Here is a 14,238-nt window from a genome sequence, read left to right on the forward strand (position 1 = left end):
GATTGGCTGGTGAAGGACTTCCACTCAACTGTGTCGGATTCTAGCCAGGTGCAAGGAGCAGCAAGGGAGATCCAAATCAGGAAGCAAGATCCGCAGAGGCTTTGATCAACTGGATTAGTTCTAGTTTATTGTCATATGTATTTTCCTCAATGGGCCATAATCCCGAGAAGGGAGACCTTGTAAGCTCTGAATTTAATAAATGAAGCACCAATTTGAAGGGCAGAGGTCTCTATGCATGTGATTGTGAGATTGTGACTTTGATTTTGCCTCCGCTATTTATCTTATGTGTTAAAAATTAAAATCTTAGATGTGTTATTATTTAGTAGATCTAATTTGCTAGGAAGTAATTAACCAGGTGTTGGGTTAGAAACTTTAAGAATCTGCTTGACATAGAAAGCCAAAATTTTCATAAAATTGTGATGGGAGGGAAGTGGCATCTGTTGTTTAATTCCTGTAGACATGATTTTGGGTAAAGGTAACGATGGTGACCACTTCAGACTCAAAAGAAAAAAGTTTTAGAATTGGAATGCAATATCTCTCTCCGCATTTTAAAGCAAGCTTTCCACGAAGGAACATACTAGTATATTTGTTTGACATGAGGGCTGTAATTTTTCAAACCTTGTATGTCTTGCTCTATAGAATTCAGAACTTGGTATAATGGTGATTTATAATGCAAATTTTGTGTACAGAGTTGTTAAAATAAGGTTGACTTCTTAATTGCTCAGCATGTAATGCCAAGGCACTGTTTACAAGAACCATTCAAACTAGGCACCTTTACTGATGTTGAGAATGTTGGTCTACACCTAGCGTATTCTAGATGACAAAAACTCATCTGGTAATTTCCATTTTTCCAAGGACAAAAGAAACCGCTACCAACAGGATTGGTGTGATCATTCAGATGAAGAGAAAATGCCATTATCATCATTCAAGCCACATCAAAGGAAATCATTGGTTGGTAAGGAACCTAATCCTTTTAAGGATTTCCTTGGAAATTATCTGGAATGAACCTTATTATGATAGATAAAAGACAGAATTCATATGTAATGATTACGCCAAGAGAATCGAGAAAAGTTAGAGAATTAGGGGATAAATTGCCACATAATTAGCAACTGTCAATTTAAGTGCAATGTGCCTAATAGGTACCTAGCAAAGTTAGCAACGAATGGACGAAAATGGCTAACAAAAAGCATGTTGGTAATATAGTGAGTCATAGTAAAGCTAACAGCTTTAAGTGAAGCACGGATGATATAAGTAGAACTCAATGTTCCACGGGGACGCATCCCCCAAGGTGGGGAATGCGCCCCCTTGCTCTCGGGACGAGGAAACTCATGGGGAAATGTTTCCCCATGTCCCCCTTTTGGGGAAACATCAGGGGGGAAACGTTTCCCCAGTGAGGGAACGTGTTTCCCTTGTAGGGGGTCAGGAGGCTCCCCCCTAAATTTTCTCTAATAATAATAAAAAACATCAAAATTTTAAAAAATTACAAATATAAAAAAACAATAATAATAATAATAAAACATCAAAAATTTAAAAAATTACAAATATAAAAAAACAATAATAATAATAAAAAACATCAAAAATTTAAAAAATTACAAATATAAAAAAACAATAATAATAGTAAGAAAAACTAAATGATAAAATAAAACAAAGTTAACCCTATGTATTTTCCTTAACCCATTTACCTTGCTTGAGCCGCCCTACCATTTCCCATCTGCGACGATTCATATTTGCTTGCATTTGACTCTAGACACTAATGATTGAGTCCTTGAGTCTTTCAGTCTTTATTATTTAGTACTTTTTGAGAAATTTACTATTTCATTGCTTTCTATGATTATTTTTAGATTAGTGTTTTATGCCTATTTTAGACTTCAGCATAATGTCATTGTCATATGATGAATTTACTTTTAGATGTGCATTGAATAATTTCAATTGTCAGCTGATGAATTTAATTTAGATGTACCTTGCATAATGTAAAATGACGAATTTAAATGGGGCATTGCATAATGTCAAATGATGGATTCAATTTACTTTTAGATGTGTGTTGCATAAATGGTAATACATAATAGTCTAATATGAAATGATGAATTTCAATTTAGAAGTACATTACATAATTATTAAGATTTACTATTTAGTTATTGATATTGGGATTTAACTTTTTTTATATATTAAATTTTAATGATATATAATTTTTATGATTGAAGTCCATGTTTCCCTGAAATTTCCCTAAAGTGTGGGGCTTCTTATATATGTCCCCCTTGTGTGTATCCCTCGCTCCCGCACTTCCCCATCCCGGAAACTCAATGGAACATTGGTAGAACTCCACTTGAAGTTCCCTTGAAGAAATGTATTAGCTATAAAAAGTCACATGACACATCACCATGGAACACAACAGTGCCAGAAACCAGTATATTCACAGTGCCCTATAGACATAGACCCTGAATACAGATTGCTAAAATTGTCAAAGGCCTGCCACTCTGATATGAACATTGTTATCAAATGTAAAGAATAGGATCTATAGTAAAATTTTGATGGGCTTAAAAACAGATGAGAATGTTTCCTTATTGCACTTTTTTCTTCTTAGACATGCTTAAATAAGCATACAGTTCCTATATCTGAGACCAGATGGTCACTTTAATAAGTACATTTAAAGACTACAGGTCTAGGATGTAAACAAGCTTTAATGTGTGAATCTGTAAGCCACTTTAACGCCGTGGACAATATTAGCTATAGTAACTTACAAAACTAGAAACCAGGCACTCAATTTGGAGATAGATATAAATGAGTCATGTTCTAATCAAAAACAAATTAAACTCATTTCTTAACACTTACTGATAGACCTTATGAATACAGTTTTGTAAAATTTCACATTCCAAAGGTTGAAAATTACATAAATACCAAGTAAATTTTGGTAATTGCCAGCAAAATAATCGTGTAAGAGCTCCCCACATATTACCAATGAACTTACCTTTTGTACCTTCCTTTGAAATCCTTAGGATTCACCCTCCGTTTCTTTTTTCTTTCCACAACTGGTGCAACTCCTTCTCGGAATGGCATCCCCATAAGAGCAAGGAGTTTTTGTGCCTCACTGTCTGTTTTTGCTGTAGTTGTGATGCAGATATCCATCCCCCTTGTGCTGCCTATACTGTCAGACTGGATTTCTGGAAACACACTCTGTTCACGGACACCGATATTATAGTTTCCATGTCCATCAAAGCTGTTTGGATTCACACCTTGAAAATCTCTGGTCCTAGGGAGTCCCAAATTGATGAGTCGATCCAGGAAATTATACATGAGCTGGATACAGAAATGAGCTCAGTTAGTAGCTAAGTAAACACTTACCATTAACCTTTCAGAATTACCACATGCCCTTCAAAAAAACAGTATAAGCTATGTTGCCAGGATACATGTGTGTGGGCATGGGGACAAGTCTGGGAACGGGGGTCGTCATTTTTGAAAATCAGGGTGAAGGGTGCTTAACAGGATATTCCTGCAATCTGCTTTTTCTTTAAAGGAGACAACCGTATCCCACAGCAGATGAGGAAAACTCAACAAGGCATTGGGAAGTTCCAGTGGGATTGATGAAACTCCCCCTCTGTTTTCTCAAAAGGTGGTGCTCCCTTAAACAATCAATCTCTTCATATAGTAAATTTAGCATTTAGACCTCAAATGCCCCATAGAAATCAACCAATAATAGTTCCTGGATCTAATAACATGTAAAGGCGAAGAAATAATGTCACTATGAACTGAAAAGTAAAGACCCAAAATAATAAAGCATTCAGGGACATTGGAAATTTAAAGGAAACACGCATGTATAAAAAAATCACACTAGAACATGTATTATATCCACAAGATTTACAATGAAGGAAAACTACTCCTAAATCTCCCAATGGATAGTGAGAGGAACGGCTTACATTAAGATTTGATTACTTCAGGACACATCTACCATTACATTCAGCCAAATGAGATAAAATTTTAAGTGGAAAAGTTGAAGAGATAGCACATGTTGAATTAAACAGAGGTAAACACGTTACATAACAGATTAGGAAAGTATTTACTCAAGGACACATTCCGTATCAACTAAATAATACACAGAACAATAGTAGCAAGATTTGGCCATATGGACTTTGCTGTACAGTAATTCGGCAAATTTTTGGTACAAAAAACAAATACAGTATGGTCGACTTACTTTTGATTGCATTTGATAATATACCTCATGTATCTGATCCCCGTTGACTCAACCCAAAAAACAAACAGACCAAAAACCTCAAATACTTGTAAAAATCTTTGAATACTTGAATACATCTCCGAGTAAAAATTAATCCCAAATTTTTCAAGAAACTGATCATTTTTCGCTGTTTTATTGGGTGTTATTGAGGTTGAAACTATTCCAGGATTTAGAACAAAATGCATTTTTTCATATCTATGAAATGTATACTTCCATATTGAAGCCATACTGATTTTTTCTGATTTGAATTTCTTCTGTATCGAATTGTATTTTGTATGAATATTGCTGAATTTGCTACCATGCACTGAACCATGGAATCATTCATCTTTACCTTATAAACTGCAGCCTCACCAAAATCAGGAGAAGCCCAAAATATTAAAATAAATATAGGTCTAGGAGAGATCAGAAATAGAAGAGTTAATGTCTCAGACCCAAGATGGCCATTCTAAGGAATGAATTGCATAAAATAAGACAGCAGCAGCAAGTGGATAGCAAGCAAGGACTGTCAGGCCAGGAAGTAACTCCTCAAATGAACTATGTTTATTCATTTAAATTGTTCATAGTTATATACATGAGGGAGTGACTCTTGGGTTTCACCTCCCAATGACTCTTCATTTTCCATTATTTATTATTTACATTATTTACAACTGTTCACCCAATCCCCGTGATTCGGTGTCGAACATTTCCCCCCTTAATCTGAAGTGATGTTGGTGAGTCCAAGCATCGTTCTGAATCTTTCAAGTTTTTCTCTTCCAAGCGCTTTGCTGAAGATGTCTGCAATCTGCTCATTAGTGGAACAATGGCGTAGATGGATTGTCTTGGCCTCAACATGATGTTGAATCAGATGGTATTTTGTATTGATGTGCTTTGTTCGATCATGGAACTTTCGGTTCTTGGCCAACTTTATTGCAGAGGTGTTGTCAATCATGAGTGGAGTTGAAAGTACTTGTTTTACCAGCAAATTTTCCTGAGCCACACAATTTCTTTTGTTGCCTCAGTTGCTGCCACATATTCTGCCTCAGTTGTGGAATCTGCTAAAACCGATTGTTTACGTGATCTCCAAGAGACAACTCCTTATTAGACTCATAGCATAACCAGAAGTAGATACCCCAGTTTCTTTGTCTGCATCAGAATCTGAATCAGAATATCCAATCAAGCTGAAGTCACCCACCTATGTATACTTGAGTCCAAAGTCTTGAGTTCCTTTCAAGTACTTTAGAACTCTTTTTGCAGCAGACCAATGTCCCTCACAAGGCTTTTGCATAAACCTGAAGAGGATTCCAACAGCAAACGAATGTCTGGTCTGGTAGTAGTCAGGTCGTTGAGACTTCCCACAAGTTGCCTATACTTTGTTGCATCCTCAAATTCTTTTCCTTCAGCGGATGTGAGTTTAAGTTTTGTTCCATTGGAGTAGTTAGAGGATTGCACTCAGCCATGCCAAACCTGTTCAACAGATCTCCAATGTACTTCTTTTGAGAAAGGAATATAGACTTCAGATGTTGAGTTACTTCAATACCAAGATTGTAATGAACATAGCCCAAATCATTCATTTGAAAACCTTTCCTTAATTCCTTCTTTATGGATGCAACGTAGCTCTCATTGTTCCTTGTCATCAAAAAATCATTTACATATACCACAAGATATAAAACTGTTTTGCCAAATTTCTTGATAAACGAAGTTGCATCATCAAGATCATAATGTTTGAAATTGAGTTTCAGAAGATGCTCAGTTAGCTTTTCATACCAGGCTCGCGATGCTTGCTTGAGGCCATACAAGGATTTCACAAGTTTGCATACTTTATGTTCATGTCCTTTCACAGAAAATCCTTCAAGCTGGAACATAGAAACATTCTCTTTCAGATCTACATTTAAGAAAGCAATTTTTACATCCATTTGATGGACTTTCCAACCGTTCTAAGCTGCTAGGGCAAAGAGTGTTCGGATGGTAGCCCATTTTGCTGTGGGGGCAAAAGTCCCCTCATAATCGACCCCTTCCGTCTGTGCAAAACCTTTTGCCACAAACCTGACTTTGTGCTTGTCAAGTGAGCCATCAGCTTTATACTTGTTCTTGTAGACCCACTTGCATCCAATTGGTTTGGTTCCCTATGGAGGATCAATCAGCGTCCAAGTGCCATTCTTTATCAAAGCATCATACTCCTTTTGCATCACTTTTTTCCATTCATCATGAGAAGCGGCTTCGTTGAAGGAAGTTGGTTCAAAATCTGTAGACAAATTCAATTCACAATCATAAGAAACATCCATATCAACAGGTGAATCAGAATCATCTACATCACCTCTAGTTGCCTGGTTGAATTTCTTGTTCATGTCTTTCCAATCTCATCAGGATGAACACTTTCAAGTGTCTTTGTTAGCCACTTTGGGGGACCTTTCTGAGATGGTCCAGGTTGCTCAGTTGATTGAGTTGGGACTGAATCAAGATTGAGTCTCCCAATTCTGTCTGTGGACACCTAATCTTCATGATTGGGAATTTTATGTAAATAAATAAATTGGGAAGGTGAACAGTCATCGGGAGATGAACTGAACAATCACTCCCTATTGTATATAACAATGGGTTACCTATGGAATATACACGAATCAGTTTTTTCTGCCTTTGGAGAGTTACTGCCTGGCCTGACATGGTATCAGAGCCAGTTCTAAAAATAGTCGTAACTCCCTTCATCTCTGCCACTGCCTCTGTCCTGAAATAGTCTGCCACTGCCTCAGTGCTGAGCGCTGCTCTGCCTCTGTCGATGGCCTGACATGCCCAGAGATGCGTTGGTGCCTCTATGCAGACCTGTCCAAGCATCATTTCGCTCTCACCCAACGCCCATGCCCTTGGCCAAGGAATAACCCTGTATTGCGAAATTGTGCGACCCGTTGACAGTGTTGGTAACTGATCTCGAGCTCGAAGGCGAGCCATCGCCGTTCTCAGGGATTCCATGCGCAGCGGAAACGTGGTATTATCGTTTTGATTATCCTTGCGTTTGCATTATCCGTATCGTTTTGTTTTGATGTTTGAACTTGGGCATCGAGCATCAAATACCTGATGCAACCATAACATCGATGCTACATTATGTAGAATTACTTAACATCGATGCTACATTATGTAGAATTACTTGACCAGCAGCCGCATACATTATGTAAAATTACTTAACAGTCCTGAGTTCCAAGACTCGAAACTATGAACAACAGCCGCTCTTTCCTATGCTATGTATAAAATGGATGACCATAACCCACTGCGAAAAGAGGGAGGTTCTGGTTTCTGTTGGCGGTGCTGAGTTATAGCCCTGTTTTTATTTAACATTTTCTGCTCAGTGATGCTGGACCTGCAAGTTTTTATCGGAGCGCCGAGGACCTGCAAGTTAAAACTGTTCTAATCAGGCATGCTATTGTTCCGTGCGTTTGGCTATACGATGTTTGTGCAGTGAGCAGTGGGGTTTTGTCCATATGTGTTGAATAGTATACACTTTGAAGGTCATTAAATTTGAGTGTCGTTCCTTTGTTGAACTCGGGTATATGCGTTGGACCTTTTTTCATTCGCGCAGTTGAAGTTCATGTCGAAGTTCATCCATTACATCTGTTGTTCAGTATATATGCGTGTTGGTTGATTATATGCTGCAGTCAACGTTATTTGTATGCCTTATTGGTGTAAGGGTTATGCTGCATTTGCTTGAGAATAGTTCCATTCATATGCTTGTTACCTTGCATTGAACACCGTGTTGATGTTGTTGACTGTGTTGTATTGTATGCTGGAGAGTGTGAGGTATGTGCTGTTTATATCTGCACTGAGTAATATGCCGGATTATTCATAATCTCACGAGGTATCATAATGGTGCGTTACGCTGCCTACTGAATGCCATGGTCATAAATACTTTTTCAACATTATTCTTTGCACTTGTCTCGAGAAAAGGAATCCCACTAAAAGAAAATGAAAGGGGAGGATATTTTATAAATTTTGGAGACATTTGAAGAAAACTGAGTGCATAAAGAATTTGAAATCAGCAAAGTTGCCCTTTTGAGTACAACTTCATTGTATATCAGTAGAAAAAAAAAATTTATCAGCAGAAGTTTTTTATCAGCATAAGTTTTTTTTTATCAGCAAAAGTTTTTTTTATCAGCAGAAGTATTTTTTACAGAATGCATTCAATCATCTCTATGGTAGGAATAGTTCTCACTGGCAAGGAGAACTATCCTGAATGGTCCCGGATGATAAAACACACCCTCATCTTCAATGAGTTGTGGAAAGGAGTGTGTGTCGGAGAAGGAGACAATGACCCAGTGCAGCTTACATCAGACAAAGAGCTCGTCATTTGGGAAAACAAGAACAGCAAAGCCTATGCATTAATCGCAGCATCTATAAATGAAGAAGTAAGTCGCCATATTTCATCATATTCAACTGCCTTTGAAGCTTTACAAAAGCTGAAAGAACTCTATGACTCACATTCTGCACTTGAAGTTGTTCAGCTCATGATTAAACTCTTCACTCTTGAACTGAAAAATAATGGTCCTCTTGCTCTTGCATCTGAAGTAAAGTCTATAATGCATGATATTAAATCCACTAAGGTTGAGCTGGATATCCCTCTTATTGCTTTTCTCAAGGCACTCTATCCTACTTACTCCAATTATCTTGAGTCTTTACAAGCAAATGGAAATCTTAAAGATATAACCTTTGACTCTCTTGTGAAAAAGTTTGTTGAAAGAGAGAAAGCCTTTGGAAAGAAGACAGTCCCTGAATCTTCTGAAGAGACTGTGTGCCTTGCTCATAAAGAAAAGCATCCTGCTCAAGATTCTACAAGAGGAAGAGGTGGACGAAGAGGAAGAGGAAGATACTTCAGAGGCAGGGGGGGCAGACATTCTCAAGGAGAAAAGGCAGATCTGCATTGCATTCGCTGCAAACGAAATGGATCACATGATGCTTCTACATGCAAGCTACCATGGGACAAAATTGAGCAGAAAAGAAACCAGCAGAAAGGTAAAACTGATGATACAGACAAAGTAAAGCACCTGAATCCGCTCACTATATTGAGGCACAATGTAACATTGGAGTAAATGAAGATTTGTTTAGTGCTTCACTTGCTTCTTCGAAAAATGATTGGTTGCTTGATTCAGGAGCAACCTGTCATATGACTCATACAAAAGATTTTTTTGAAGATTTCACTGACAATGTTGATGGAGCAATATACTTTGCAGATCAGTCAAAAATCAAGCCATCAGGGCTTGGCACAATCAGGCTTAAACTGTCTGGTCTTCCAAACTTTCTTCTGGATCATGTTCTATATCTCCTACAGCTCAAGAGAAACTTGCTGTCCTTGGTCCACATCCGCCAGCAAGGTTACTCCATTCATATGTTTGATGGCAAGCTTCAGGTAAGAAAAGCATCTGACCACTCACTTGTCATGAGGGGAATAGAAGAAGAAAGACTTCTCAAACTGCAAGGAACCTCTGCTCATGCACAACATTTCTCATATATTTCTCATCATGAAGAAGGTACACTTCCATCAAGTTTATTATGGCATGCTAGATTTGGACATTTAAACTATGACAGTCTCCGCTTATTGAAGAAAAATGGTGTTGCTGGTTTGCCTACAATTCCTAGGAAACATAAGCAATGTGATGCTTGCATTCTAGGAAAGCATAGCAAACAGTCTTTTCATGATTCACATTCAAGAGCACATAGGAAGCTTGAACTCATTCATTCAAATTTATGTGGTCCAATGCCTGTTCCTTCTGCAAATGGAAATAAATATATCATGACATTGATTGATGATTACACCAGAATGTGTTGGGTTTATTTATTGAAGAACAAATCTGATGCTTTTCAAACATTCAAGAATTTTCATAAATGGATTGAAAATGATGCACAATCTCATATTGGGTCTATACGCACTGATAATGGAAAAGAATATACATGGGATCAAACATCAAACAACTGTGCCTTATAATCCCCAACAGAATGGTGTAGCTGAAAGAATGAATAGAACAATCTTGAATATGGTACGGTCCATGCTTTTCTTCAAAAATGTAAAGATAATGTTTTGGGCTGATGTTGTTCTATGTGCTGCATATATAAAGAATAGATGTCCATCTAATGCTATAAGAAACAAGACTCCTTATGAATTGTGGTAGGGACATGTTCCTTCGGTAAAACATCTCAAGATCTTTGGTTCCACCTGTTATGCTTTGATACCAAAGGTACATAGAAACAAACTTGGTGCTAGAAGTCGTAAGTGTATCTTCCTGGGGTATTCAAACACCTCTAAAGCATACCACCTCTATGATGAAGTAAATAAAAGGTTTGTTGTATCTAGAGATGTCATTTTTCTTGAATCATACAAATCTGACAATGTTGTTGAGCGGCAACTTGATCGCTTGGATAGATTCGCAAAAACGAAATCATTTCAAGAATTTGATAATCAGATTCCACATCTTGAAGGGGGGATTCCTATACTAGATCAACATGTGGAATCTTCTTCTGAAGAACAATCTCCCCTGCATGAAACTCCAACAACGGATGATGCTTTAAGTGATGTAATTGATAGAATTTGGAGACTCAATCTTGATTCAGTCCCAACTCAATCAACAGAGCAGCCTGGACCATCTCAGAAAGGTCCCCCAAAATGGCTGACAAAGACACTTGAAAGTGTTCATCTTGATGAAATTGGAAAAACAGGAACCAGAAATTCAAACCGACAAAATGGAGGTGATGTAGATGACTCTAATTCACCTGTTGATATGGATGTTACTTATGATTGTGAATTGAACTTGTCTACAGATTTTGAACCAACTTCCTTCAAAGAAGCTGCTTCTCATGATGAATGGAAAGAAGCGATGCAAAAGGAGTATGATGCTCTCATAAAGAATGGCACTTGGAAGCTGGTTGATCCTCCATTTGGAACCAAACCAATTGGCTGCAAGTGGGTCTACAAGAACAAGTACAAAGCTGATGGCTCACTTGACAAGCACAAAGCTAGGCTTGTGGCAAAAGGTTTTGCACAGAAGGAAGGGGTCGATTATGAGGAAACTTTTGCCCCCACAGCAAAATGGGCCACCATCCGAACACTCTTTGCACTAGCAGCTCAGAACGGTTGGAAAGTCCATCAAATGGATGTAAAAACTGCATTCTTGAATGGAGATCTAAAAGAGAATGTTTTTATGTCCCAGCCTGAAAGATTTGCTGTGAAAGGACATGAACATAAAGTATGCAAACTTGTGAAGTCCTTGTATGGCCTCAAACAAGCACCGCGAGCCTGGTATGAAAAACTAACTAAGCATCTTCTGAAACTCAACTTCAATCATTTTGATCTTGATGATGCAACTTTGTTTGTCAAGAAAGTTGGCAAAACAGTTGTGTATCTTGTGGTATATGTAGATGATCTTTTAATGACAGGGAACAATGAAAGCTACATTGCATCCATAAAGAAGGAATTGGGGAAAAGTTTTGAAATGACTGATTTGGGCTATGTTCATTACTATCTTGGCATTGAAGTAACCCAACATCCAAAAGCCATATTTCTTTCTCAAAAGAAATACATTGGAGATTTGTTAAACAGATTTGGCATGACAGAGTGCAATCCTCTTTCTACTCCAATGGAACAAAACTTAAAGCTCACATCTATTGAAGGAAAGGAATTTGAGGATGCAACAAAGTATAGACAGCTTGTAGGAAGTCTCATCTACCTCACTACTACCCGACCAGACATTTCATTTACTGTTGGAATCCTCTCCAGGTTCATGCAAAAGCCTTGTGAGGGACATTGGTCTGCTGCAAAAAGAGTTCTAAGGTACTAGAAGGGAACTCAAGACCTTGGAATCAAGTATACACAGGTGGACGACTTCAGCTTGATTGGATACTCTGATTCAGACTTCGATGGAGACAAAGAAACTGGGGTATCTACTTCAGGATATGCTATGAGTCTTGGATCAGGAGCTGTCTCCTGGAGATCACGCAAACAATCAGTTCCAGCAGATTCCACAACAGAAGCAGAATACGTGGCAGCAGCTGAAGCAACGAAAGAAATTGTGTGGCTCAGGAAAATTCTTGAAGATTTGCAGGTAAAACAAGTACAATCAACTCCACTCATGATTGATAACACCTCTACAATAAAGTTGGCCAAGAACCCAAAGTTCCATGATCGAACAAAGCATATCAATACTAAATATCATCTGATTCGACATCATGTTGAGGCCAAAACAATCCATCTCCGTCATTGTTCCACAAATGAGCAAATTGCAGACATCTTCACCAAAGCACTTGGAAGGGAAAAACTTGAACGATTCAGAATGATGCTTGGACTCACCAACATCCCTTCAGATTAAGGGGGGGAATGTTGACACCTAATCTTCATGATTGGGAATTTTATGTAAATAATAAAATTGGGAAGGTGAACAGTCATCGGGAGATGAACTGAACAATCACTCCCTATTGTATATAACAATGGGTTACCTATGGAATATACACGAATCAGTTTTTTCTGCCTTTGGAGAGTTACTGCCTGGCCTGACACTGTCAATCACATCATTCAAAGTATCATCAGTGGTTGGAGTTTCATGCGGGGGAGAGAGTGCTTCAGAAAAAGATTCCATAGGTTGATCCAGTATAGGAATACCCCCTTCAAGATGTGGAATCTGATTATCAAATTCTTGAAATGATTTTGCATTTGTGAATCTATCCAAACAATCAAGTTGTCGCTCAACAACATTGTCGACTTTGGAAGATTCAAGAAAGATTATATCTCTAGATACAACAAACTTTTTATTAACTTCATCATAGAGACGGTATGCTTTGGAGATATTTGAATACCCCAAGAAGATACACTTACCACCCCTTGCACCAAGTTTGTTTCTATGTACTTTTGGTATCAAGGCATAACAGGTGGAACCAAAGACCCTAAGATGCTTTACCGAAGGAATGCAGCCATACCACATTTCATAAGGAGTCTTGTTTCTAATAGCATTAGATGGACATCTACTCTTTACATATACAACACATAGAACTGCATCAGCCCAAAACATCAATTTTACATTCTTGAAAAACATCATGGAGCACACCATATTTAAGATTGTCCTATTCATTCTTTCAGCTACTCCGTTATGTTGGGGATTATAAGGCACAGTTGTTTGATGTTTGATCCCATGTTTGTGAAGATAGTTTTCAAATTCATTTGAAGTGTATTCTTTCCATTATCAGTGCGAATAGAGCCAATATGAGACTGTGCATCATTTTCAATCCATGTATGAAAGTTCTTGAATGTTTGAAAAGCATCAGATTTGTTCTTCAATAAATAAACCCAACACATTGTGGTGTAATCATCAATAAATGTCATCATATATTTATTTCCATTTGCAGAAGGAACAAGCATTGGACCACATAAATCTGAATGAATGAGTTCAAGTTTTCTATATGCTCTGGAATGTGAATCATGAAAAGATTGTTTGTTATGTTTTCCTAGAATACAAGCATCACATTGCATTGCTTAAATTTCCTAGGAATTGTGGGCAAACCAGTAACACCATTTTTCTTCAACAAGTGAAGGTTGTCATAGTTCAAGTGTCCAAATATAGCATGCCATAGTAAACTTGATGGAAATGTACCTTCATCATAATGAGAATTGTATGAGAAATTTTGTGCACGAGCAGAGGTACCTTGCAGCTTGAGAAGCCTTTCTTCTCCTATCCCCATCATGACAAGTGAGTGATCTGATGCTTTTCTCACCTCAACCTTGCCATCAAACATATGACTGGAGTATCCTTGCTAGCGGATGTGGACCACAGATAGCAAGTTTCTCCTCAACTGTGGGATATATAAAACATCATGCAGAAGAAAGTCTAGAAGACCAAGAAATTTGAGCCTGATTGTGCCAAGCCCTGATGGCTTGAGTTTTAATTTGTTTGCAAAGCATACCGCTCCATCAACATTGTTAGTAAATTCTTCAAAAAAATCTCTTCTAAAAGTCATGCGGCAAGTTGCTCCTGAATCAAGCAACCAATCATTTTTCCAAGAAACAAGTGAAGCAT

General features: G+C 37.9%; 1 protein-coding gene across 1 annotated transcript in view; it reads right to left on the bottom strand.

The window, feature by feature from the left end:
* Window positions 1-2,734: 2,734 nt before the first annotated feature.
* LOC149149327 (Ribosomal L5P family protein) overlaps window positions 2,735-14,238 on the bottom strand; it is a 32,141-nt gene continuing 20,637 nt past the window's right edge. Inside the window, exon 3 of the mRNA XM_089439447.1 lies at window positions 2,735-3,294. Coding sequence (XP_089295573.1) covers window positions 2,962-3,294 — 333 coding nt within the window. The 3' untranslated portion in view covers window positions 2,735-2,961. The remainder of the gene's footprint in view (window positions 3,295-14,238) is intronic.

This window comes from Pinus tabuliformis, chromosome 9 (genome assembly GCF_031772625.1).
Source record: "Pinus tabuliformis cultivar Carrire ecotype Pingquan chromosome 9, CPIR1, whole genome shotgun sequence".
NCBI lineage: Eukaryota > Viridiplantae > Streptophyta > Pinopsida > Pinales > Pinaceae > Pinus > Pinus tabuliformis.